The 23793-nt window shown below is 44.4% G+C and overlaps 2 protein-coding genes across 3 annotated transcripts; both read right to left on the bottom strand.

The window, feature by feature from the left end:
- Nucleotides 1-1998: 1998 nt before the first annotated feature.
- Nucleotides 1999-10183, bottom strand: si:zfos-323e3.4 (volume-regulated anion channel subunit LRRC8E). Its single transcript, XM_056586039.1, has 3 exons — nt 10104-10183; nt 6559-6707; nt 1999-5189 (listed from the first exon to the last, which is right to left on the bottom strand). The coding sequence occupies exons 1-3, from the start codon at nt 10135-10137 to the stop codon at nt 2910-2912; spliced, it is 2463 nt and encodes an 820-aa protein (XP_056442014.1). The 5' UTR covers nt 10138-10183; the 3' UTR covers nt 1999-2909.
- keap1b (kelch-like ECH-associated protein 1b) lies at nt 6824-23648 on the bottom strand. 2 transcript variants are annotated; one of them, XM_056586041.1, is made up of 7 exons: nt 23556-23648; nt 19877-21130; nt 16045-16290; nt 13300-13982; nt 12563-12768; nt 11899-12075; nt 6824-10520 (listed from the first exon to the last, which is right to left on the bottom strand). In XM_056586041.1, the coding sequence occupies exons 2-7, from the start codon at nt 20180-20182 to the stop codon at nt 10231-10233; spliced, it is 1908 nt and encodes a 635-aa protein (XP_056442016.1). In that variant the 5' UTR covers nt 20183-21130; nt 23556-23648; the 3' UTR covers nt 6824-10230. The 2 variants fall into 2 exon arrangements, with proteins under 2 accessions (XP_056442016.1, XP_056442015.1); XM_056586040.1 differs by having other exon boundaries at nt 10226-10520; nt 23488-23648.
- Nucleotides 23649-23793: the final 145 nt, after the last annotated feature.

Below are 23793 nucleotides of genomic sequence, written 5' to 3'. Positions count from 1 at the left end.
ATGTATAGAAAGTCGCCTGTCATTATCGGGAAAAACAAGCCCTTCAGGGCGAAGCAAGACTCCTCCGCGGCGCATCGGTGTTCTGTTCGCCCTGTCGGGGCTTTTTTTTCCCCGATAATGGGCGTTCTATAATATCCCCCAGATGAAATATTATTTAGGCTACTTCGTTAATCCGTGATAAAAATCAATACATACTTAATCGATCCAAGAAGAACTACAACCTACTTGCTCTATTTTTACCACTTTCCAATCCCACCAACTTGTGTTGCGTAATACATCCACAAGATGTCCCCAAACAATAATTTTGTATTGGCTTACATGGTGAACAGTCTTGTTGTGAACCTTGGCCGTTCTCAAACAGGTGTCCTCTCGATTCATTGCAAGTGATATAAACCATGTAGGCCTATTGGATGTTCAGCTGATCTTTCAATTAAGGGATACAACAATGGTTTTACGTCTCTCTCTCTCTCTCTCTCTCTCTCTCTCTCTCACTCACACTCACACTCACACACACACACACACACACACACACACACACACACACACACACACACACACCAAGGTGAATCAACAAGGGCATTCATAATGAGCGGACAACGGAATGCAGAGTAACGTTACAGTGTAACTGCCTCGCTGAAGGTCACAGACACGATAGCTGGCTATCGCTAACGCAACCCACACACAACGGTATACATGGGAGCTAAAGCTTTATTTTCAACAGCGAGCAATGGCTCGGGTTTCTATGTTTGGACAATGCCCATTCATACTCCCACTTGCGAGCAATTTGGATATTTTTTTTATTATATAATATTCACAACCTGTAGCCCACCTCTTGGGCTGCCATGAATAGCCAACAGCACGACATCATACCATTAGAAAGACAAAGACTAATTATATCGCAATGCAGCACATGCCACCCTTTTGCCAAACGATCAGGCCACTAGCCTGAAACTCGGAAGAGAAGTCTAATGAAAGTTGACATGCAGGACAAAAAAAAGGGCGTGTTGGTCCCGGGGAGAGACTCACGAGGTAAACACGTTCAGGCCCCGCCTCCTCATTCGTTCCCGTCAAGGATTCAGGTGTGTGTGTGCGTGTGCGTGTGTCTGTGTGTGTGTGTGTGTTCTCTTAGCAATAACGCGTGTGTCTAAGAATCATGACAATACAGGATTGTCACGCATCGGAGAGCGATCGGGTTACTACCCGATCGCCCTACGTACGGCGCTACTCCCCGTTTCTACGGAAATGAGTGAGCAAGATGTCCGACACGCTCTCATTTCACATCACTGTTCACGTCCGCAACAGAACTGGTACACACAGGTCTTTGGGTCGGATTCACTGTAGGGTAATAATACACAGTTGTAGACCTAATTCACCTGATGATCCCATGAAATGTTCGACTATACAATAGTAGAAAGGTAGTCAAGCACTGTGGTTGAGGTAGGAGGCAGCTCCTACCTCAGATCCTGAGTTAATAATTTATGGACCACTTATTATTGGTATCAGGGACATAAACTTAAGACAACCTTGAATGTCTTTACTATTATATTACAATATGTACAATATATATTCAAAATGTAAAATATTTTTGCTTTGATTGTTTACACATTTATTTTATTCATATCGTCAGATTTCCCTCCAGAGAATGTCTTAAGAGTCATTTTTGCCATTTCTGACAGAAATATTAGGGAGCTATTATAATGTTAAGTTCCTTTGGAGTTGGGCATTTCCATTTAGTTTTGGATTTGTATTTCCAGTCAAACTTCACCCTTATGAGGGGGTGGGACGTGGGAGTTGTATAGCAGTGTGTGTGTGTGTGTGTGTGTGTGTGTGTGTGTGTGTGTGTGTGTGTGTGTGTGTGTGTGTGTGTGTGTGTGTGTGTGTGTGTGTGTGTGTGTGTGTGTGGTGTGTTTGGGGGGGGGGGGGGGGGGGCTCTATTACAGAGTGGTGTGTGTGTGTATGCGTTACGTGACTGCAGGCCAGGACTTGAGCATGACCCGCTTGCTTGCTTGCTTGGTCGGCACTCACCTGAACGAATAGTTTTGTACTTGTTTCAGCGTGTGCAATAGACAGAAGACAAAGAGACAAAACATGAATGGTGGGTGGTGTTAGTGCTGGGCAAAAGGGAGACAGCATGTAAAGTCACAGGTCCCAAGGAAGAGGGGTGGTGTGAGAGAGCAAGTTATGTGTGAGGAATTATGCTCCACACAACTTAAGTCTGTGACACACTTTAACGCACCCCTCTTTGAAAGGGAGTGTAAGTGGCCAGCGATTATTTCAACACGTTCATTTTACTGTAAATGGGGAAAAAGTGCTGACGAGGTGGAAGAAAAGGAGTGTGTGTCACAGAGTTCGAATCTTTTTTTAATATCAGTGTATTGATTATTGTATATTCCCAAAATGCATTAATATTCAGGTAATTTAAAATGTCTTTCACCTCTTAGTTCTCTAAGCATCCTTTGCATCCTGGACTATTTCATTATGTCAAGAGATCTATAAACCAAGATGTTCCGTGTGTCATTTAAAGCAACTTGTACCCCTTCGTCTTAAACCCAGCCGGAACTGGGATACATCTGCTGGGACTGGCTGGCATATCAATTTAAGAATAAAGATTGGGTGAAATTCTCGCTTTGTAAACTAGTCTGTTGTTGTGTAACACTAACCTGACAGTAGCAGGTCTAAACCAAACCTTACGGCTACATGTCATTATTAAACAATTCAAATAAATACATAGTTTGAGTAAAAAATCTTTACAATAGATAAAACTGCATGTATAAAAAAAAACACCAGTAGTCAAATATTTTAAACTCAAAATTTACACTTGGTGCTTTGTTGAGGAATATAATGTAACCCCTTTCCTTAAAATCTTTACAGTTTTCTCAAAATGTTGCAACATCAAAAGTTTTTCCAAATCATCTGCTCCCCAGTTTAGTTTGTACTGAGGCTGGCAGTAGATCCACCAGGTTAGCCTCGATGACCAACCCACTGAGGGACAGCGAGGGACAATCCCCGATCTCGTCAGGAAGAGAATCTATGCGGTTCCCTTTCAGCTCAAGCCGGACCAGCATGGTCAGGTTTGATATCCTTGGGCTCAAGTTGATCAGGCGGTTGTTGCCCAGAACCAATGTCTTGAGCTTCTTACAGGAGAACAGCTCCTCAGGCAGCACCTCCAGAGAGTTGAAGGCCGCCGAGAAGTACTGGAGGCCCTGCAGGATGTTCACCTCGGACGGGAGCACGGTGATCTGGTTGTGGGAGACGTCCAGGTGCTTGAGCTTGGTGCAGTAGAACAATCTGGAAGGGAGCTTCTGGAGCTTGTTCCAGCTGATGTCCAACGTCTCCAGGAAATGCAGCTTGCTGATGTGCTCCGGGATGTAGCTGATGCTGTTGTACCACAGGCGCAGAGTCACCAGACGCCGGCAATGCTGTAGGCTCAGGATCTCCTCCACAGTGGTGAGCTTGTTGTCCTTCAGGTCCAGCTCCTGGAGGTTCACCAGGCTGAAGACGGCGCTGGGGATGCGCTCTAGCATGCATCCAATCAGTTCTAAGGATTCCAGGTTTGTTAACTTCTTCAGACTGCTAAAAGCCGCAATCTTGCAACATTCGTTGTATATGCAAAGCTTTCGCAGCTGCAAAGCAACATCCCCTACACTGGTCGGGATCTTGTTGAGGTTGCTGCGAATAGTGAGGACCCTGAGAGCTTTGAGGTCTCTCAGGGACTCCAGAGCAGGGTTTCGGGACACCTCATTGATCAGTAGGCCACTTAAATGTAGTTCATGCAGGTTCTGGAGGTTATACATCCAGAGAGGAACCTGGTCTGCACTCTCAAAAGACAAGTGCAAGACCTTCAGCCGCTCCTTAAGGCAGGTCAAGGCCGCTTGCTGGACCTTGGTAGAGCAGTGGACGAGCGCCAGCTCCTGGAGAGCAGTAAGTTTAACTATGCCAGAGGAGATGGTCACATTAGAGAGGAGCTCCAGCTTCAGTGATTCTACCTCTGGAAGATCGTAGGCAGTATCAGGGAAACCGGGCAACATGAACAGATGGAGTTCCATCCGCTCATTGGTGTTCTTGCAGAGGCGTGTCCGTAGCTTTTTGGCGGTCCACTCATGGTTGAGGTTGACCTGCCGGAGCCGGGACTCGCTGACCTCAGAGAGAAAGACGGCAAACCGCTTGGCGTAAAGAGCATCGTATTGGTCGCTGAGGTGGAGGAGGAATGCAAAGTCATTTTTCATATCTGGGATGTCGTCAACACCCGTCTCCAACCTGACCTGCTCAAAAGAGTACTCTTTTAGAGAACGATGGAGAAGCCAGTATAGGGTGTAGATGCACATTATTCCATATACCCCAACAAAGCTGATGTAGCAGTAGGCCAGCTTGGAGAACAGATGAGCCTTGTTGTGGTTACAGCAGTAGATGTCGAAACCGGTCAGCTCAGGAGGAACCAAACAACGCACCACAATCTCAATGTTATTAACCAGGACCGCACTGTAGATAATGATGAGGACAACCTGGAACACTTTGAAAGATGTCTGCAGCACATACATAACATAGAGGAGGTCAGCTTCTTCCACGTGCGTTCTGAACTTCTTCACCATCTCAAACAGAGCTTTGGCCTGCTCTCCTTCTTTGCGATCCAGAACCGAGGCCGATGACTGAGTTTCCGGGGGCTTTTTCTCAGAGTTGGACTTGACGGAGGACGACCGCAGGAGCCCCACTGTTTCCTCCTCCAGCGCTGCTGGGGGTTTCGACATGGTGTTCCTCCGTAGAGTCACCAGCTTTTCCTCGCTTCTCTCCTCGGAGACCTCGTTCAGGGCCCTCGTGGTCCAGGGGGAGTTAAAACACTTCCCGAGAATGGTCACAAAGAGCTCGATTTTAGACGAGGTCCCAGGAAACTTGAACCAGAAGCTGCTGACCACCATAAAGATCATGGTGTGGATGACCACCAGATAGGGGAAGTACTTTCCGTACCAATGCACAGCCCTCTCATAGCAGAAGTGGTTCACAAAGACATACTGGTGGATGTCCAGGTTGTTCTTACGGCCGTACACCTCGCGGATGATGGGGCTCACGGGGTTGGCCAGCGTGTGCTCCCGGGTCTCGTTCTCCCCGTAGCCGCGGATGTGGCTGCAGTCGATGGCCTCTGGAGTGGGGCTGCTGAAGTGGCTCGGCAGGCAGGAGATCTTGTCCTGGGTGAGCTGAGGAGGAACCAAAATGAATGAATGGAGGACACAGCTTGGCAGCTTAATCTGAAGAATATTTTATCATGAGCAGTGAAACACCCAGCGTTTCTTGAAGGGATTAAGGGGCATTACAGGGTTGGGGTCAGAAACGCTATTGTCCAATCAGGAATTAGGACCTCGAAAATAAAATGGATATTCAATGGAAAAACAAATGCTTCATTAGTCTAACCCATTTTGGGTTAATACATTGTTCTATGTGTTGATTATAAAGTTCATCAGTAAACATTAAAAGGCTGAGAAGTATTCAGTATTCCCATTCTCAAATTTCCGATTTACATCCTGAGAATGCATCCAATTGGCCGAGCAATGCAGAAGAGAATACCCTCATTATTTTAACCAAACAGGAAAATCATGCCAGTGTCAGTGACAATGAAAGTCAGACTGACTGATGCAGAAGGCAGCAAGAGTTTCCGAAACTCAATTTACTCCCTACTATTTTAATGTCATTATAGTGTGTGGAGCAGGGGATAAAACTTTGTATAGCTTTTACTACTGGTTATAATGGCTTGAACCTTCGTATCCACACGGACATTATGTGTCAAACCTTCTTACATTTTTTATCTTCTTTGTTACATGAGGAATTTGTTTTATCAAACCACTAATTGATCAAATCATTTAATTCCCGAAAAATGTAAATTGTCTTATTTCCCAAGCCAAAAAGTTCTTCCAGTAATAGAGGGAGGTGCAGAAGTACTATGACTGAAAAAATAGTCAACAGGTTGTTGTGTCAAAACAGTGACACATTTTTTCTTCTTTTTCGTTAGACTTAAAAAGGTACAATATGTAATAAATGTACTGTACCAAATCAAACAGTTTGTTTTGATTCAATATTATCCGAGTACCCAGGGTTGCCAGATTTGAAACAAATTAGCAGACAGACACAGCTTGTTGCAGCCCTGGAAGCACGCATACAAACTGGATCAACTGAGATTGTAACAGAAGGATTTGCTTTGCCTACTCTGGTTAATGTGTCCTTGAAGTAATGCTGCTCTTAAAGTTGTGATCTGAATCTGAACCCAGTGCAACTGAGTCAACAAGAGAATATTACCTTATTTCACAGTGTTAATAATCCACCATTGAGGTCAAACAGGATTCAGTGCAAGTAAAACACACTGTCCAAAGGATCTCGATGAGGATATTATTGTCAGGGGCTATATGTGACATAATAGCAGTTCAAAAGCACATATAATTCTAAAAGCAAATGCTGGCAGTGTTGTCAGTGGCCTTGAGCGATATTTCCTCTAAACCCACTGCTCCTCCATAAGCTAGCATTGTAAGTTTAAAAGATCAAGAATGCACAGTGTTTGGTTTAAAAGGGCCTCACCTGTAGGGTGCATCCAAAGACACCAATCATCAGCATTATGATACATAGATACTCCGTGAAGACGTCCCACCACGGTTTCAGCACCCGGAACTGTGGATTCTGTTCTGTGGCAAAGTTCTTGAACTCACCCACTGGGATCATCCCGAGGTCTGCGAAGAGAGAAAACATGTAATTGGAGCCGATAAGAATAAACAGCTAGGCAGGTATTCAAACAAGCAGAGAGCTCTAACGGATCACATCACAAGAAGTACATAACTTACTGGAATCGAAGATGTCGCTATGTAAACAAATATATAAAAATGTTTTTTGTAAATCGAGATTAGCGGAAAACCGGAAATATTTGACTTTGCCCCCTTAAAAGGAATACACCTGGATGGCTTCCTGTAGGTCTGAAACTGAATACATAGGCTACCACAGACAGAAGAGACAAACTGGAAGAACAAGTTATACAACAACGATCACAATAAACGTCCATGAGAAAAAACTTCTAGGGCTTTGAATGAAGCTTATCATGTCGTAAAATGGCAAACTTTAGTCGACCATTTAACTTTTAGATAACGTTAATAGCCAACATAATAAACAACAAACTACGTTTAAATCACAAAGACTGAGTGAGTTCAGTGCCATTTGACAACACTTTTGGGGTAGAAGTGAATCTCAGATAAGTGTACAATAGTTTGTTTGTTGAAGGCTTGAATAGTTTGAACTGTGTTAACCATATCTTTAACGATAGTGCAATGATCGCACCTGCGTGTTTACTTGCGGCTGCGATATAAACGCAATGTGGGTTTATAAATTAGTTTAAATCCAGCATTAATCGATCGAATTAATTTAAACTAAGTTGACTGTGAAAACCGTAAAGAAAGTTTGGTCAAGATAACTTACCAACGTCCTGTGACGATTCACAGGTGTCTGGTAGGGAAGAAAATACTTTGAGCTTCTACAAAAGTTGTAACTCTACCAACTTTTCAATGACTGGGAGGCGCATAATAGGCAGGTGTTGCAGTTTCTTCTTGGTATTGTTTCAAATGAAGCTGACTGTGACTGGAGAACCACACTGGATTGCATGCAAGTCGGTAACCTTCCGCGGTTCAAACATGCGCCCGTCTAGTCTGCGGGAGCTCTTCAGATGGGGTATATATGAAGAGCATTTACTATTCATCGTCATTGTCCAGAAATGGTCGTGGTATGTTATTATTTAAAGCCTTAATATATCCAGTTATTTTGACGGTGCGAAACAGATTATTACTGCAGTCGGTTTGAAATAGAAATAGGCCCGCCACCTGTACAGCCTCACTGTTAAGTATACGTTTAGTTTCGGTCTGAAGGTTTACATAATGTTGTTTTCTAGTTATTCACAAGTTAGGGATTTACCCATCTGCAAAACAAGTTACCTGTTCTTGTGACAGGTTCTAAAGACATGCTCTGAATCGTGTATAACTTCAAGAAATGTATTTTAAGTTGGTTTTATAACAGGAGCGAAATTGATTAATTTGCTTTCAGTTTATTACCTGAGAGCTATTACTGACGTAGTCGAACGACACTTTCAAAAAGTGGAGCTCATGCGCCATCTTGTGGCAATATTCAGACGTACGTTTAAGTTTGAGATATTTAAGTAATAGATTAAGGTAGCCCTAGTGAGTCATAGTAGGCAAATGCTCCAGCAAAAGCGTACAATAAACACTGTTGTTCCACGATGTACTTTTTTTATTACAGAGAATGGTTTGCTGAAAAATTTACAAAGCAGACATTAAATATTGTGTTCTTTCATTCCAACTACTGACACGGGAAAAGAAAATCCCTTTCAAATCAAACAAAGTTTTTTACAAATGTTTAAAACTCTTATCACAGACCTTCCTGGTAGTTATAACACATGCTAGTTAGTTTGAACGAAACTGCGTTCCTACTCAATACAAAGTTGTCAGTTTAGGTCAAGAAAAATCAAAGAGTCAGAACAAATAAATTAAAACAAAATCGCAACCTAAATTGTGTAGAAGACTGAAAATCAATGTACAAAAACATTTATTATAAACTTTTTGTAGCTTAAATGCTGTTACAAGTTTTATTTCCCACAATTTTAATTTCAGACTACATAACGTGTTGAGCTTCTGAGGTTTGGCTAACAAAAGTGTCCCATAGTTTCCGTTCTGGGTCCAGATGTGGTGGGATTCACCTTGTCCAGAATCTATAATTATTGGTTCTCTTGTTGTCTGGAAAAGGTGTCCTGTGAACCAAATGCTACATTATTTCCCCACTACAGACTTCCAAATTAAACAACCAACAAAACGTACAGTATTTTAGAATAGACCAACAACTCCATTATCAATTTATGAGTTGGGATATTTCTATTTCCCTTGATTCACGTCCAATCATTTGATTTGTATTTTTCATGGTAGATTTGTTTTAAGGCCCATCCATACGACGCCAGAGGTTTTTAAAAACGAAGAAGTTATGCTGCGGGTTTGCCTTGCATCCACATGACATAAGAGGGTTTTTATGCCTGAAATCAGTCTTCCAGAGATAAGCTTTTTTAAAACGCAGCCGTGGGGCGAAAACGTAGCTTATAGCAAACCATGACGGTACGTTGGGGTAGAAAGCCATTTAAAACAGGCTTGTGGACGTTTTTTTGCATATCTAAGCAGAAAGGTTACACCGCCAACTACTTGCCTGAAATATTTACTACACCCTTTCACTCGTTGCAACCTCGTTGCTTGTAACCGAGAGGTTGCTAGTTCAATCCCCAGCTCCTCCTAACTGATTGTTGATGTGTCCCTGAGCAAGAAACTTAACCCTAACTGCTCCTGACGAGCTGGCTGTCGCCTTGCATGGTTGACTCTGCTGTCGGTGTGTATTAACCGATGTAAGTCGCTTTGGATAAAAGCGTCTGCCAAATGCCCTAATTGTAATTGTAATTGTTGCGTTTCCTTGTTGACGAGGATAAGTTTGAAAACCTTGGCGTGTGGATGCAAAACTTTGAAAAAAACGCAACAGATTTCCTTTTGCTTAAAAAAAAGCCTGTGACGTCATTTTGATAGGGCCAGAGATTTAGGATTTTCGTACACTGTTTTTCCACTAATCAGAATACAGGGTTCCAGGCAGGATCCAAGTCCGGCACCCCAAAGAAACAAAATCTGAAGACTAGTGAAGCCTACAGCCGTGGAAAACGGCTTTGTGCTGTCTGATACTAACTTAATGATATCATGGATCCCCCATCTCACCCTCCTTATAAATAATAGATTTTATGAAATAGTTTTCCTCCATGTATTTTGGTTTTTACGCACAGCTGGTTATGAAATATAAAATTAATTCTTGGCTGTTGGTGCAGCCCTGAGCCAATGAATGGCCCTTCAGAGCACACAGCCCTATCTCCCATTAGGTAAAACAGGGGAGTCATTGGTCCAATCACACACACACGCACACACACACACACACAAATTGTTCTGTGGCCGATTCCCACTGAACTGTTTACCATTAAATGACAAATTGGTCCAAAAAACTAAACAAAGAGACACTGTATAGAATCTTTTTTTACTGTAAATCCTCACCCAGATTAAAGGTGAGGAGGCCGATCCAGCACATCTGTGATTGTTTGTTTTTTGCAGGTTTTTGGTGGAGGAAGACTGAGAAAGAGATGAGACAGGAGCTCCAGGAGAAGACCGCCCCCCCCTGCCCTCACGTGTTCCTCTCAGGGAGGTCGCTGTGTCTCTGGGAGGAAGAGGACGACGTGGAGGAGGCGGAAGAAGAGGAGGAGGAGGAGGGGGGGTGGTGAACGGGCGGGGACGCCGAGCCCCCGTCACGCTCCGCTCGCGGAGACGTCTGGAGGTCCTTCTGGCAGGGCTCCATGGTGACGGCCACACCCACCCCGCTGCGCCCGGAGGTCATTAGGGTGACCTCGGACCAAGAGTCCGTCTCAGGGTCGTAGCGCTCCACGCTGTCCAGGAACGTGTTGCCGTCGTAGCCGCCTGTCGTAGAGGGGAAGGAAACCATGGCAACGGTCATTTCCCCTCAGGCTTAAGATCTTCAACAACGGCGGTCATTGATAAACTTCTTGATTAAATGTCAAGCGAGTGATTAACATCTGCACGTCACACAGACATTTTCCCCTTCATACCTGGCACAGTGCACTTGAGATAAGCACAGATACATTGCGGTTTGTTTGTTTAACAACGGGGTCATTCAACATAGCATTTCTTTCCTTGATTGAAGTATTTTCCAAACACTGAACAAACACCTATGAGAGATGTGTCACAGCTTGGGCTGCTGGGCAAACACAAAGACATGTATCATTTACAGGTGGAACCCTGGGCGGGGAAGATGAGTCAGGTCTATGCATCACCTTTTGTCTAGAACCGACTTGAAAACTTATAAGAAGAATGTTATATATACCTAAATGTAACCAGCACTATCTTAATGATTAATCTGAAGCATCGATCTCAGAATATGTAAACATAACAAGTCGCATCCTAATCTGTTAACAGTCAGAGGCATAAGCTTGTCTGATTAAAACCATTCGCTGATAGTAAGCCATCTGGTGGTGGTTAGTGAGGTCCCCCCTTCACTTTAGGCGTCTTTGAGTGTTATTAATTATTATTATTATAATTATTATTATTGTTTAACCTGTGTTTTCCTTTTATTCCTAGTCTGTTTTACATAGTTTTGAATGATGACTATATGCTCTGTAAGGTGACCTTGGGTGTCTTGAAAGGCGCCTCTAAATTAAATGTATTATTATTATTATTATCTTTAATTCCTGCTTGGTGGGTGGTGCGGGGGGATTCAATGAGACCAATAGGTACAGCTTTTCCAAATGAAATTTAAATGCTGCTTTCAGTATAACCATCTGTGTTTGACAAGAAGTCAGTCAAATCAAGCAAGAGCCTGAATAGTTGGCAGACCAACTGGGTTGTAAAATATGCTTTCACGAGGACTCAGACCCAAAAGTCAAGAAACCCCAACATAAAACATAGTGTAACATAGTGATAGCACATAGTGAATGTACACGCTTTAGTTCCAGTGAATGGTGGTGCAGAAACACAGCAATAAGGATGTTGGCGTGAGAGAGCATGCGAGCGAGCAGCAATTATATTTATTTATATATATGGATTTTTGGGTGAACGTTGAGCCCGACAGCACTGTGCCAGACACAAGAAAGTTGGCATACTTTGTTGAAAAGCTGAAGTGTTATGCATGGTAAATGAGCCAAACGTAGCTTCGGGTACTTCTAATGTCGGAGTGAGACACTTTTGAGACGGTAAAATTGCAACTTGTCTATCTGAACTCATCCATTAAGTGTGCGAAAAATGCTACATGTGCGAGTGTGTGTGTCCCTCGTCCACTCACCCAGGACGTAGATGCGTCCGTGGTGCGCGGTGACCCCGAGCGCGCTACGTCGGTGCCTCATGGACGCAGCGAGGCTCCAGCTGTCCGTCTCCACCTCGTAGCACTCCACCGTGTTCAGCTGGTTGGTGCCGTCGTAGCCGCCCATCACGTAGATGCGGTTGCCCAGCGCACACACACCTTGGAGGGGGTGAAGGAGAGAGGGTGATTTCTAGCTCACACTTCAGGGATGAGCAGTGAATACACAGCCGGTAGGTTTCTGAGCTAGTTCCAAGCCTCCGCCCTGGCCCGTATTGGAGGCGAGGGCCAAAGGATTCAGCCTTTTTCGTAGCGAGCAAGTGGGAACAGGATGTATTGAGAACAAGGGTTGGCATTAAGTTACAACTCTGTGAAGGCGTTGCCTTTGAAACGATTAGGAGAAAGGAGTGGAGAGATCACGGTCTCATGGCTGGCTCGGATTCATTGATTAAGTTAACCAGATTTCGTTTGTTCACCAACACACATTACTTAACCGATGTTGTTCCGATCACCAATCAAATCTCCCATTTAATTAAAAACAAAAGGTGGGGACGGTCACCCTGTTAATAGTTGGCCCTGATCCTCAACCCACCCAGATCCAGACAGCCCAGCTGTCTGGACATTCCAGCTGTCTGGATCGAGGACCCACCTGCTCCGGAGCGGACCGTGTGCATCGAGGACATGGGACTCCACTCGTCCCGGTCGGGGTCGTAGCACTCTGAGGAGCTGAGGCGGTGGGTGCCGTCGAAGCCCCCAACGGCGTACAGCAGCCTGTTGATGACCGTGACGCCCACCCCGATGCGCCGCGACATCATCGGTGCCACCAGCTGCCACTGGTCCCTCTCAGGGTCATACCTGAGGCAAGAAGGTCAAAGGTCAGTGTTCAAACCCCTAGATTAATTACCAGTTCAGAGTTCCAATGACGTTGGCATAAGGCATGCGTCCTTCCCTCCTCATGGAAGGACGCCATTCAACAAATAAAGTCGCAAAGCTCTGGGATTAATTTCCTGAAACTTATCATCCGTGTTCAGTCCAACCGCTGCTGTCCTCTACCAGTTATTTGAGACTTGGTCTTTAGTGGACTTGGTCTTTCTCACAACCAGCCTTGGTCTTTAGGCTGGCTGTGCTAGTCCGTATGTCTTCAAGCTTAGTCTGGTTGTGCTAGACCGCCTGTAATCAAGCTTCGGCTGGTTGTGCTAGTCCGTATATAAACAAGCTTAGGCTGGTTTTGCTAGTCTGCATGTAATCAAGCTTAGACTGGAATGAGCCAACTGTGTTTGGACCGAGCGCGCAAATGAGTGCGTCAGCGGTCTCCACGGACGATCCGACCTGACCCCGTGCCGAGCGCCGTGACTGCGTGCGTGACAGAAGCGGACCGCCGCTCACCTCTCCACGCTGTTGTGGTGGATGCAGCCGTGGGACCCGCCCACGGCGTAGATCAGCCCGTCGATCACGCCCACGCCGATGCGGTTGCGGGGCACGCTCATGGGCGCACAGGGCAGCCAGCAGTTGTTCATGGGGTTGTAGCAGTCCAGCGTGTTGGAGTCCATGTTGCCGTCGGGCGCGTTGTTCCGGCCGCCCACGGCGTAGAACAGCCCGCTGATGACGCACGCCGCCAGCCCGCTGCGGGGCACCTGCAGGTCAGCCAGCCGCAGCCACGCCCCCGTGCAGGGGTTGTACGCCTCCAGGTAGCTGAGCGACTGCCTGAAGTAGCCCCCCGCCGTGTAGATGAGCTGTGGCACCTTGGGGGTCCGGCAGGAGTTGAGCTTGGTGGGCTTGTGGAGGGTGAGGTCCTGGAAGATCTGGGCCAGGTAGTCCTTGCACTGCGGGTCCCAGTCCCAGTCCAGGGACTGCAGCTGGGTCTGCAGGAAGTTGGGGGTGAGGGAGTGGCAGCGCACGGCCTGCAGCAGGGCCTGCACGTAGGGCCGGCGGTTCTCCTGGTCATAGCGCACCCACGCCACGCACGCGTGGAACACCTCCGACTCGCAGCGCACGTTGAGCTCGTCCCGGCTGATGAGGGTGACCAGCTGGCAGTGGGACAGGTTGAAGAACTCCTCCTGGGTGGCCACCTGCAGACGCATGGGGGAGGACAGGACTGAGACATGGCCAAGGAAGGGAACGCGATCCGGGGATAAGGGATGAACCCAATTCATCCCAATGACGAACTTGAGTTCACCAATTTTAATCAATCGTTGAACTTATTTGATGAAACACATGATAAACAAAAAAGAGAGTCAAGCTGTATAGGCCATTAAAGAGGGATATACTACATTTCTGGGCCTCATTCTGTTCATAATCCCAATTCAGACTATTCCAGGTAATTTAACAAAAACATACGTCCTACAATGTAGAATAAGTAATCCAATCCTTTCTGAAGGACTGTTGAATCTTCCTTAAGCATGACACGTTATAAAGCTCAGCAATGAAATACATACATTTCAGTTCCGGAGTGTACAAAGGGACAAGGCACACACAAACACACACTTTCATCAGCCTGGTGTTTCAGTTCCTGAAACCAGCCCGAACCAAGACATTACTGTGGAATCTAAACCTCTCTAGAGCAGATTATATGACACAGTAATGCCACCAAACTACCAGTTTAACCAATACCCTTCTGTAATGGAGATGGCATCTGCATTATATTATGGTCCTGGACCAAAAGCCAAATGCCCTACAGCTACTTCCTGAACAGTTAAGAATTTTGCAAGTCATCCTGCCTGGACACGGAGCAAGAAACAAAGGTTTAGGCTTTGGATAACATAGAATACATAGGTATCCTTCAGCCAGATAGCATTCCCACATCACTTTCTTGTGAAATTTGCAATAAACACTATGAAATTGTAAGTGTAATTTTTGTAGGCCTGCACTTTCTTGCTTGTTGCTCTTTGAGGTATAATAAGCAGCACAAGGTAGAAAGTCGAATCAAGCAATCAATTGTAGTAGCAAGGATTAGCAAAGTATCAATAATAATGTTTTACATACTTTAAACGGCCAACAGAGTTACATTTAAAAAAAAGATATTGGTGTAGACCCTAAAACACCCTGTCACAGGACACAAAGCAAATCATGCCGACTCATTCCAAAAATAATTCACTATTGACGCACGAACGGGACAAGGAAATGTTTCAGTGAACACTGAACTGAAACGTTACCCACAGAAGCAGACCAAGAAAAAAACATCGATCTTTAATTAGACATCTATCAAATCATCTATCGTGAAATACAAGCAGTTTATTACAAGACTTGCAAGGGCAAGGTTAACAATATATGCAAATGTGTAACACAAAACAACAGACCATGCCCTCATGCAAACCTCCATCAGACACTCAACATCCAGATGAATTACACATAGGACAACTGTGCTAGCAACACCAGTGTCCAAACAGAAGGCTTACATTACAGTGGTCAGGTCCATGAGATATGAGTGGGAGTGGAGTACATTCGTTTGTGGACGTATGTTTGTATATAGGCCAAGCTAAAAGCCGTTTTTAAAAAGGATAGGATTTCTATCGTGGTGATGCAAACATGATGTGCAAGACAGAAGAAGCAAGGGGTCTGGTTTTAAACTGCCTCAACACAACACAACTCTGGGACGGGTTAGGATCCCCACGGGAACAGACCTGACAGATCACGCACAACTGGTGTGACCAGGTTATGAACATTTAATTAGAGTGACGGGTGAAACCATCCTGTGATAAGTCAGGAGTGTAAAAAAGAATGTGCAAGTGAAACTCAAAACGGGCAAGTCACAACTGCAGCTTGTTGAAGTGTTAATAAAGCAGGTTCTACGTTTCCACAGAATAATGGGCCGAATGTTATAAACATGACTAAAATTGAAATGCTGTACTGCATCTATTCAAATTAACAGACCACTGTTGAAAATTCAATACGTTTGAATCCATCCATCCCTCGCTGCATTATGTTGCCACAGGAGTTTCCAACACTGTCTTTCTGTTGGGTTTCTAGATATCTTACTTATCGGATGTCAGGTTGGGACCAGTGAACCGACCCAAACGGTTGGGTTCATAAAAATGTTAAATAGTCTGGACAATGCAGGAGCCCCATACGTATAACATAGGCTTGCATAAAGGCAGAGATGAATCAACGAAGAGTGGTGATTTTTGGTCTTACCTGGCTGAAATTCATATAGATGTACTCCCTGGCCTTCTGGTGCAGCTCCGTGCAGCTGATCTGCTCGGCAAAGTTGGCGATGCCGATGGCGTTGCTGGGGTCCAGCTGCTGCACCAGGAAGTCGCAGCAGGCCTTGACCACGCTGTCGATCTGGTACATGACCGCACCGTTCATGATGTGGATCACACACTTCTCCCCCACAGAGATGCTGGCAGTGTAGGCAAACTCGATCAGCCTTTCCATCACCTGGGGTACAGGAGAGGAATGTGGAAATATGAATAAAACGAATCATGCGATTTGCCCATAGTCAATATGCATGCAGTCTGTTTCGTTTGTGTTCAATTAAAAAGCAATGACGGATCTGTAGCGTGATTAAACTTGATCAAGCGTGATTAAACTGATCTGATCTTGGATTACTTACAATAACATGGAAACCTTGACCGGAATTTGACAATATTGATTTGAATTGACGCCTTGAAGCCTACCATCAGTCCTTGATGGAGCAACGTTACCCAACCTGTACGTTAAAGGAGAAATACAGTTTAAAATGGATCTGGGATATGTTTAGTATGATAACGAGTTGGAATGTTAGTTTGAGCAAAAAAGCGCATGTAGACGCATTCTAAATTGGCTGTTTTTAGCAGATTCTACAAAAACGCTATAAACTTGGAACGATGGGGGCATGCGTTATGGTAAAAACTAAATCGCTATTTTAAAACCACTTAAAAGTCTAGAAGTAGCCCAACAATTCTTTGATGGTACAATAAGGGTCTTAACATATAAAAAGAGGCATTTATAACTTTATAAGTACCGTTTCTTTTTTTATTAAAAAGGACATTTTATACACACAATACCATCAGTAGCGATTTCGTAACACATGCCCCCATCATTCCAGGTTTATAGCGTTTTGGTTAAAAACAGCCAACTCAAGAATGCGACTACATGCGCCTTTTTGCCTCCAAACAAACATCCCAACTCGTTATCATATTAAACATATCCCAGATACAATTAACACCGGATTTCTGCTTTAACGTTGCATCAAACTGCATGAGAGATTTCACTCAAGGGGATGCTGCGACTATGGTTGGGTCTGGCAGACTTTTTCACCGCCGTTGTGTTTGGTTCACTGGCAGGGTCAGATCTCTCCTGGGACTCTCCAGTCCCAGTAGGGATCAGGTGGTTCTGATCCTGTTTTCATCAGGTTTGATCAACCAAGCCGGTGGCAGACGGCTGAAAAAAACAACAACTTTGTACAGACTGGAAAATCAGCCTGCGTCACCAGAGCTTTGCTTCTATAACTTTCCAAACACCAATTCTAAATAAAGTAACATTTCAAATCGTCTGTAAATAAAAGGGCCAATACGAAGTATAAGAATCAACAAAAAAAGGTGACCACATGGATGAACCCACAACATTGAGGTTAACAAATTAAAACATACAAGTAGAGTAGAGTGAGAGGTCCGAGAGGGAGGGAGGGGCTTTTACAAACATGATGGTCACAGGACTGTAATGACCCCCCACTATACTGCCCTACAAAGCCTAACTGTACTGTACTAACTACGCAAAGAGTACATCAGAGCTAAAAGGGCTTTAAGTGCTTAAACTGGCCGGCCAAATGGGTTATAAGTATACAAGTGATATTGCTCTAGTACAACATTTAAGTCGGAAACCTTTCACAACATAAACGTTAATTTCTAGTTCAAACTTAATTTTTAAAATAAATGTAGTAACTGCGGTAAGCAGTCAAATTGGGAGGTAAACAAGGAACAAGGGGCACTGTTGTTTCTCAAATTGGATTGAAATAAACATGCATGTTCAGCACATGTCCTTTTGCCTCCTTGATTTTCCCCGGCCTAGTTGTTGTGGACCTTCCTCGTGAGGACAACTTGGTGTTTGTATGATTAATTGTGTGTGGGAGAGTGTATCTCAGGAATGTATGAAAGAGGGGCCTGGTAGCATACCCTGTCCAAGAATAGAGTATGCTTAAACTCATCAGGTGGTAAAAAGGTAATTAACAACAACGCTGGGGTGCGTTTGGTCAGGTGAGTGAACCAAGTCAATCTTGGGGAGGAAAAGATTTGCGTTAGGGTATTCTGTGGAGCGTTCGTGGGATGAATCACTTATCAGGCCCGGATCAGTAAACGACCGAGGACCCAAGTGTCTAACTCAAATTAGTGCAGCCTGGGATGGTTACAGACCTATAGAACCATCTACCCCAACCGTAAACCCCACTACTTATTGTACATCGTCCCGCAATCTTTACAGAATCATATCGGCACTCAAAAATCGTAAATCTCTGGTTGAATAGGGGAACTACGACAAGAATAGAAGAATGGATAGTATCTACTGGCACAAATAGTGCGGACTGTCAAAATAGCCTCTACTTTAAACATCAAAGTCCAAAGTGTTTTGACCATTGGACGGTTTGCAGGTGAGCATTGAAAGACACTCAATCACAGTGATAATTTGAAGACATAAACTCTTCACGTCATATCCCTGTGTAGCGTTGACAGTGTGTCAACTATATCCGTGTCCTGCGGGGGTGTAATCACACACTGCCTGGTTATTATCACAACGCTGAATCTATTTGATTCACTGGGGGACTTTCTGTGTGGCCTGCGCAGCAGGAAGTCAGCATGGCATACAAGGCTGCCAAACACACAGGCTGGCAAAGAGGAACTAATAAATACATAGGCGATTAATATACAACACATTTGCGAGGTTTGACCAAAGTTTCGATCATGGGATCGAAACTTTGCAATCCGAAACTGAACATCAACATATAACCAATGGATTGAAGAAAGTTGCGTGTCTTTATCTTTATTTAACAAATGCACAGTGACTGCTGCCCATCCTCTGAACACGTACTTGGCTCCGATATAAATCATAAATGATTATGAGTCTCGTTTTGTTTTACACTGCATACATATTAGGTTATGTTTAAACAACCTGCTTAAGGACAGCTGATGAACACCACTTCCAAGGCTACTGGGTGCAGTCTAGGGCTGAATGATTAATCAAATTCAATTGCGATGTATAGAATAGAACGAATAGAACGCGATATGCAAATCGCAAAGGCTGCGATTGAAAGGAAAAAAACTATATATTTTCCAAATATATCTATAATTTCTTTTGTGTGATTTGTTGCTGACTGGAGGTCAGTAAGATTTATATTTATTTTACAACTCAATAGTTAAATAAAGAAAAAATAAAAATCTATTAATCTCAACACATGGGCCTGGCCTAAAGGAAAGAGCAGTTTATATGGTGACTGCTTCCAATGTTGTGTTGGTCATACTTAAGAATGATTTATTGCATTTTTTGTGTATAATACAGAACATAAGGAACCTAAAACATTTAAAAATAAATCGCATATTACATCGCAATATTGGTCAAAATAGTCCCAATTCGATTACCGGTATCTTCCGAAATCTTTCAGCCCTAGTGCAGTCTCAAATACAAACGTTTGTAGGGCTTTGAGGCCCTCGCGCTTCATTGTGTTCACCACCTAAAACGCTAAACGTTTTAGGTGGTGAACACACTGCTATGGAAACGAGACTCATTTTATAAAATATAAACATGAAACACATCAGACACTGTCTGTGATATTTAAACCATTAGCAGCAATGTATTTTGACCTACGGCCATGCAGCAATTTTGGAAATATGTCACCCATCATAATAATAATAATAATAATAATAAATTGTATTTATAATGCACTTTATATTCAAGAATCTCAAAGTGCTTCAGAGAAAAAAATAAAATAAAAATCATGTGTCATGCGGAGGGGAGGGGTGAGGGTAAGGCTAGGGGGAAGGTTTGTGCGACTCACCCTGGGATGGATCCCCTCGATGGGCACCACCTCCTTGCCGCACTCCTTCAGGCCGTTGGTGAACATGGCCCTGAACACGGGCGAGGAGGATGCCAGCACCACCTTGTGCGCCACAAAGTCCACCGCGTCCAGGTCGTTGTAGCGCACGCGCAGCGTCACGTCACACAGCTGCCGCTCCTGCCGCAGCTCGTTCATGATGGCGAAGGCGGCCGCCGTGTGGCTGCCCAGCGTGTAGCTGAACACCCGGTGGCCGTTACGGGTGGATGGCGTCACCAGGGCCTTGCACTCGGTCATGGACTCCGTCATCGTCGCCCCTCCTTGCTCCTGCTCCTCCTTCTCCCTCGTCGTCGTCGTCGTCCTCTCTAGTTGGCACCCGCTGAATCAACCGACATCCTCCCTGCGCACGCGGGATGTTGTACAGTACGAAAGGAGAAGGAAAGGGAGGGCTCCGGACCCTTTCCAGCAGGGCTTGTTTGGAGGTTTTCTTCAAATCAGAGGGCAGTTGTTGTTGGTGTTTTCACTCAGCCTTTCAGAACAACCATGATGCCCTCTCAGAAATTACAACAAAATACTTCTAAATGGCAGCAATCACCACCTTCTCTTTCATTGACAAAGAGAGAAAGTGAGGACAAGCAGGGAAGGGCAAGGCCGCTGTGTCCGAGGATTACTCCGTCCCCGTTGTGTGATCCGACTTGGAAAGCGAGATGAAAGGTTTCAAGTCAAACCAGGTACGAAACACCAGGTACAACAGGACTAGATCCAAGCACCAGTCAGCTCCTCGTTCCACGGATTGGAAGTTTGTTCGAAAGTTGTTGTGGTTCGTTTCTGACCTCAAGCTCGGCTTCAGACACTACAACACGCAGGTCAAACAAAGGAAGAAAACGTTCTCTTGAACGCGCGTCTTTCGCATAATTTTCCATTATCACTAAAGTTCATGCCTTGCTGACCAACTTGAAAAAAATTCCCAAAAAGGTTGTAATAAAAAAAAAAAAGATGATCAGATTTGCATTAGTTCTAGAGCATTAGAGGTCCAATGGCAGCGTGAGATGTACTTGTCCAAGCGGTGGAAGTGTTGTCAACTCTGCATTGCCAGGGTGGGTGAACCAGGTTGTGCAACGTGCCAGAAGTGACGTGAACAGAAGTTGTGGCCCCCGGGCTGAGACTTGGCAGCTGTATTTCTCTGGAAAAGCCTTCCTAGAAGCAGTGACACTCAGGAAACGTGTTTACAGGGAAGCCGTCAGCTCTGATCAACAACTGAAAAACAGCAAGGGGAGAGTGAGCAAGAGCGAGAGAGAGAGAGCGAGAGAGAACGATTAGTACTGAAGTTGTTTTGATATGTTGTGCTTCTCAATAGTGATCTTTCGAATACTTGTTGAGATTGCCCAGCTTTCATACTCAATGTCTATACATTTTGGGAAGTTTTCAATACATTTACGGATGGTGAAACCAAATCAGATGCTAAACTCCACACCGTTTTATACAGCTTTATGTAGAAGACAGAAGTGAATCAGCAATACTTTTACTCAAAACTAAAACGGCTACACAGGCCCTAGTTATGCACTAAAGAGGTCCAATTTATTAAATTGAAGAACCTCAGAAGCATGTCCAGAAGTGAGACACAAGAGAGCTCCACTACGGTCACGTCTCCACACCCAGTTTCCTGCTGGTCATGGTGACCATGTGACTGTGTCCATCCGCTAACCGAGCTCCTGTACTGAATAACGGTGACGATGTATTCTGTGTTCCAGTGTCTGTGAATGGATGAGAACATTTGGTCCAAACCCACTTGGCTGGAAGTGTGAACTGTTCCAAGGTACCAACACCAGAGCTTATCTGGATTGTGATAGGTCAAAACAGTAGCAGCGCAAATCTGGTTTCACTTATTTTTTTCTATTCTATGAAGCATGGTTTAATAATTTGCCTTCAAATTTGAAGATATTGTCTTGTTGCCCATAGCCATGTTGACATGCGTGTAGGACATGATTCCTGACTGGTAACAATTCAACATTCCTGGCCAGCTAATCCATAAATGTAACACAGGAATAGTGGGGCCGTCAATGCATAAGAACTGCACACACACACACACACACACACACACACACACACACACACACACACACACACACACACACACACACACACACACACACACACACACACACACACACACACACACACACACACACACACACACACACACACACACACACACAAAGTAAACCAAAACAATAAGAACATTTGATTGGTCTGTTGTGTCCTGGGTTTCTAAAACGGAATCAGTCACAGTTACTCAGCAACAATTGTGCTGCAGATGTTGAGTTACATAACCCAGCACCTAGGGGTTGTACACGGTCTGTAATCATTACTGCACGAGGTGATAAAGGCCGAGAACAGGGGGCAACGTTCGCCTAATGTACAGTAGTGGCCTAACTAGGTCAGTGTACTGAATATGAGACGATTCCAGCTATTTTAAACTATAAAAGATGGGCCTATAACTGAAGTTTCGAGATGACACATCGACACGTTGCTATTGACAGTATACATATTAGACTCAAGTGAACCCCAGATATACATCAACTGAATAACCCATATACAGCTGCTGCATAAGAGTAGCGAGACTTCTATTTAGGGCGACTTTTTTTTTCGTCTCGGTTAAATAGTTTCACGCAGCATGCTTCTGATATGCAGGCCTGAGCGCGGTCTGCGAGCGACTGTATGAAATTTGACTAGACTGTAGTCCATCGTAAGGAGTTCATTCCCGCCAAATATTATTCGATTGATATTGTTGCGATTCATATTCAGTATATGCCTATCTGTGTTGCGTATACGCTCTGGAAACAGCTGTCAAAACAAAGCCCAACAGTGCACGGTGCAAATTGCACAATAGTGGAGTTAGTTCCACCATGGCAAAACTTCATGTATTCAAACAATTCAATAGAGCCAGTGTGTCTTTTGACGTGCATTACTACACTGCCCATGGACAAGTAAGCAATGACGGCACACTTGGGAACGAGAATAAAATCAAGCGAGAAGGGAATGCAAGAACGGACACTTGTACACGTTTAAAAACAATTTGGCAAAGAGCCTTCCTCGGTGACTCATCGCGAACTTACCAAGCACAGTATCAGAAAAGAGATTCACGGGACTCGATGTACGAAAATGTGAGCCGCGATTGAGGAAGGAACTGAACATGGCATGCATCGACTCATGCTTTCTGTGCAGTTTGTCCATGTGTGTATGATTCATACAAAGGACAGCGTCAGCCTGGGATCTAAATCCTCGAGTTTTTTAGGTTGGCCAGAAATAATAAAACGCCCAAATGCGTGTAAAGAGACCTAACAAAAGTGTAACAGAAGGCACAATAGACCCGACAAACAGAGATCACGGGAATTCAAATCACAAGTCTTCCTCGGAAATATAAGTGACAGCAAAAGGACTGATATCGTTCAGTAACGTTCCCACAACAGCCAAGAGTCGACATACGTAACGTTACAGTAATAGAGAAAGGGGCTGTACTACATATGTTTCTGGTTGTAAATACATTTTCCGTCCCGTCAACGAACATTTATCCAAGACAGCTACTATGTGAATATGGACAAAAACAAACTCACGTAATCTAGATCCACCATCGCTGTCCGCCTAGCTGTACGCCACAAGAACTGGGAAAGCTATAACTCACCATGACTAAGCATTGTAGGAGCCTCCCCTTGCTATCAAAATAAGAGTGTGCAATGAGAACACGCGTCTCCGCTGCCTTTAAACGTAAAGGCATTGTAACGTTGTCTGATGGGAGGAGCTTTTATTTAGAAATATACGTTTTTCTATTGGACAATAAAAAACAGTTCTTGGAAATGCGAACGAAGAAATATGACAGTATTGAATCTCGAAACACCATACTGGCAAGAGGCAGGACTGGA

The sequence above is a fragment of the Gadus chalcogrammus genome, chromosome 3 (assembly GCF_026213295.1).
Source record: "Gadus chalcogrammus isolate NIFS_2021 chromosome 3, NIFS_Gcha_1.0, whole genome shotgun sequence".
Taxonomy (NCBI): domain Eukaryota; kingdom Metazoa; phylum Chordata; class Actinopteri; order Gadiformes; family Gadidae; genus Gadus; species Gadus chalcogrammus.
Note: the sequence above shows the minus strand (reverse complement) of the source record. Positions and strands in the feature narration are given on the sequence as shown.

Coding starts and splice junctions, on each gene's coding strand:
- si:zfos-323e3.4 (XM_056586039.1), bottom strand. CDS start 10,137: ATGTGCTGGATCGGCCTCCTCACCTTTAATCTGG. Junction 6,708..10,103: donor CCTCCTCACCTTTAATCTGG/GTGAGGATTTAC, acceptor CTCTCTTCGCAG/ACCTCGGGATGATCCCAGTG. Junction 5,190..6,558: donor TCTTTGGATGCACCCTACAG/GTGAGGCCCTTT, acceptor GTTCCTCCTCAG/CTCACCCAGGACAAGATCTC.
- keap1b (XM_056586041.1), bottom strand. CDS start 20,182: ATGACGGAGTCCATGACCGAGTGCAAGGCCCTGGTGACGCCATCCACC. Junction 13,983..16,044: donor TCTATATGAATTTCAGCCAG/GTAAGACCAAAA, acceptor ATGCGTCTGCAG/GTGGCCACCCAGGAGGAGTT. Junction 12,076..12,562: donor CACGGTCCGCTCCGGAGCAG/GTGGGTCCTCGA, acceptor ACCCCCTCCAAG/GTGTGTGTGCGCTGGGCAAC.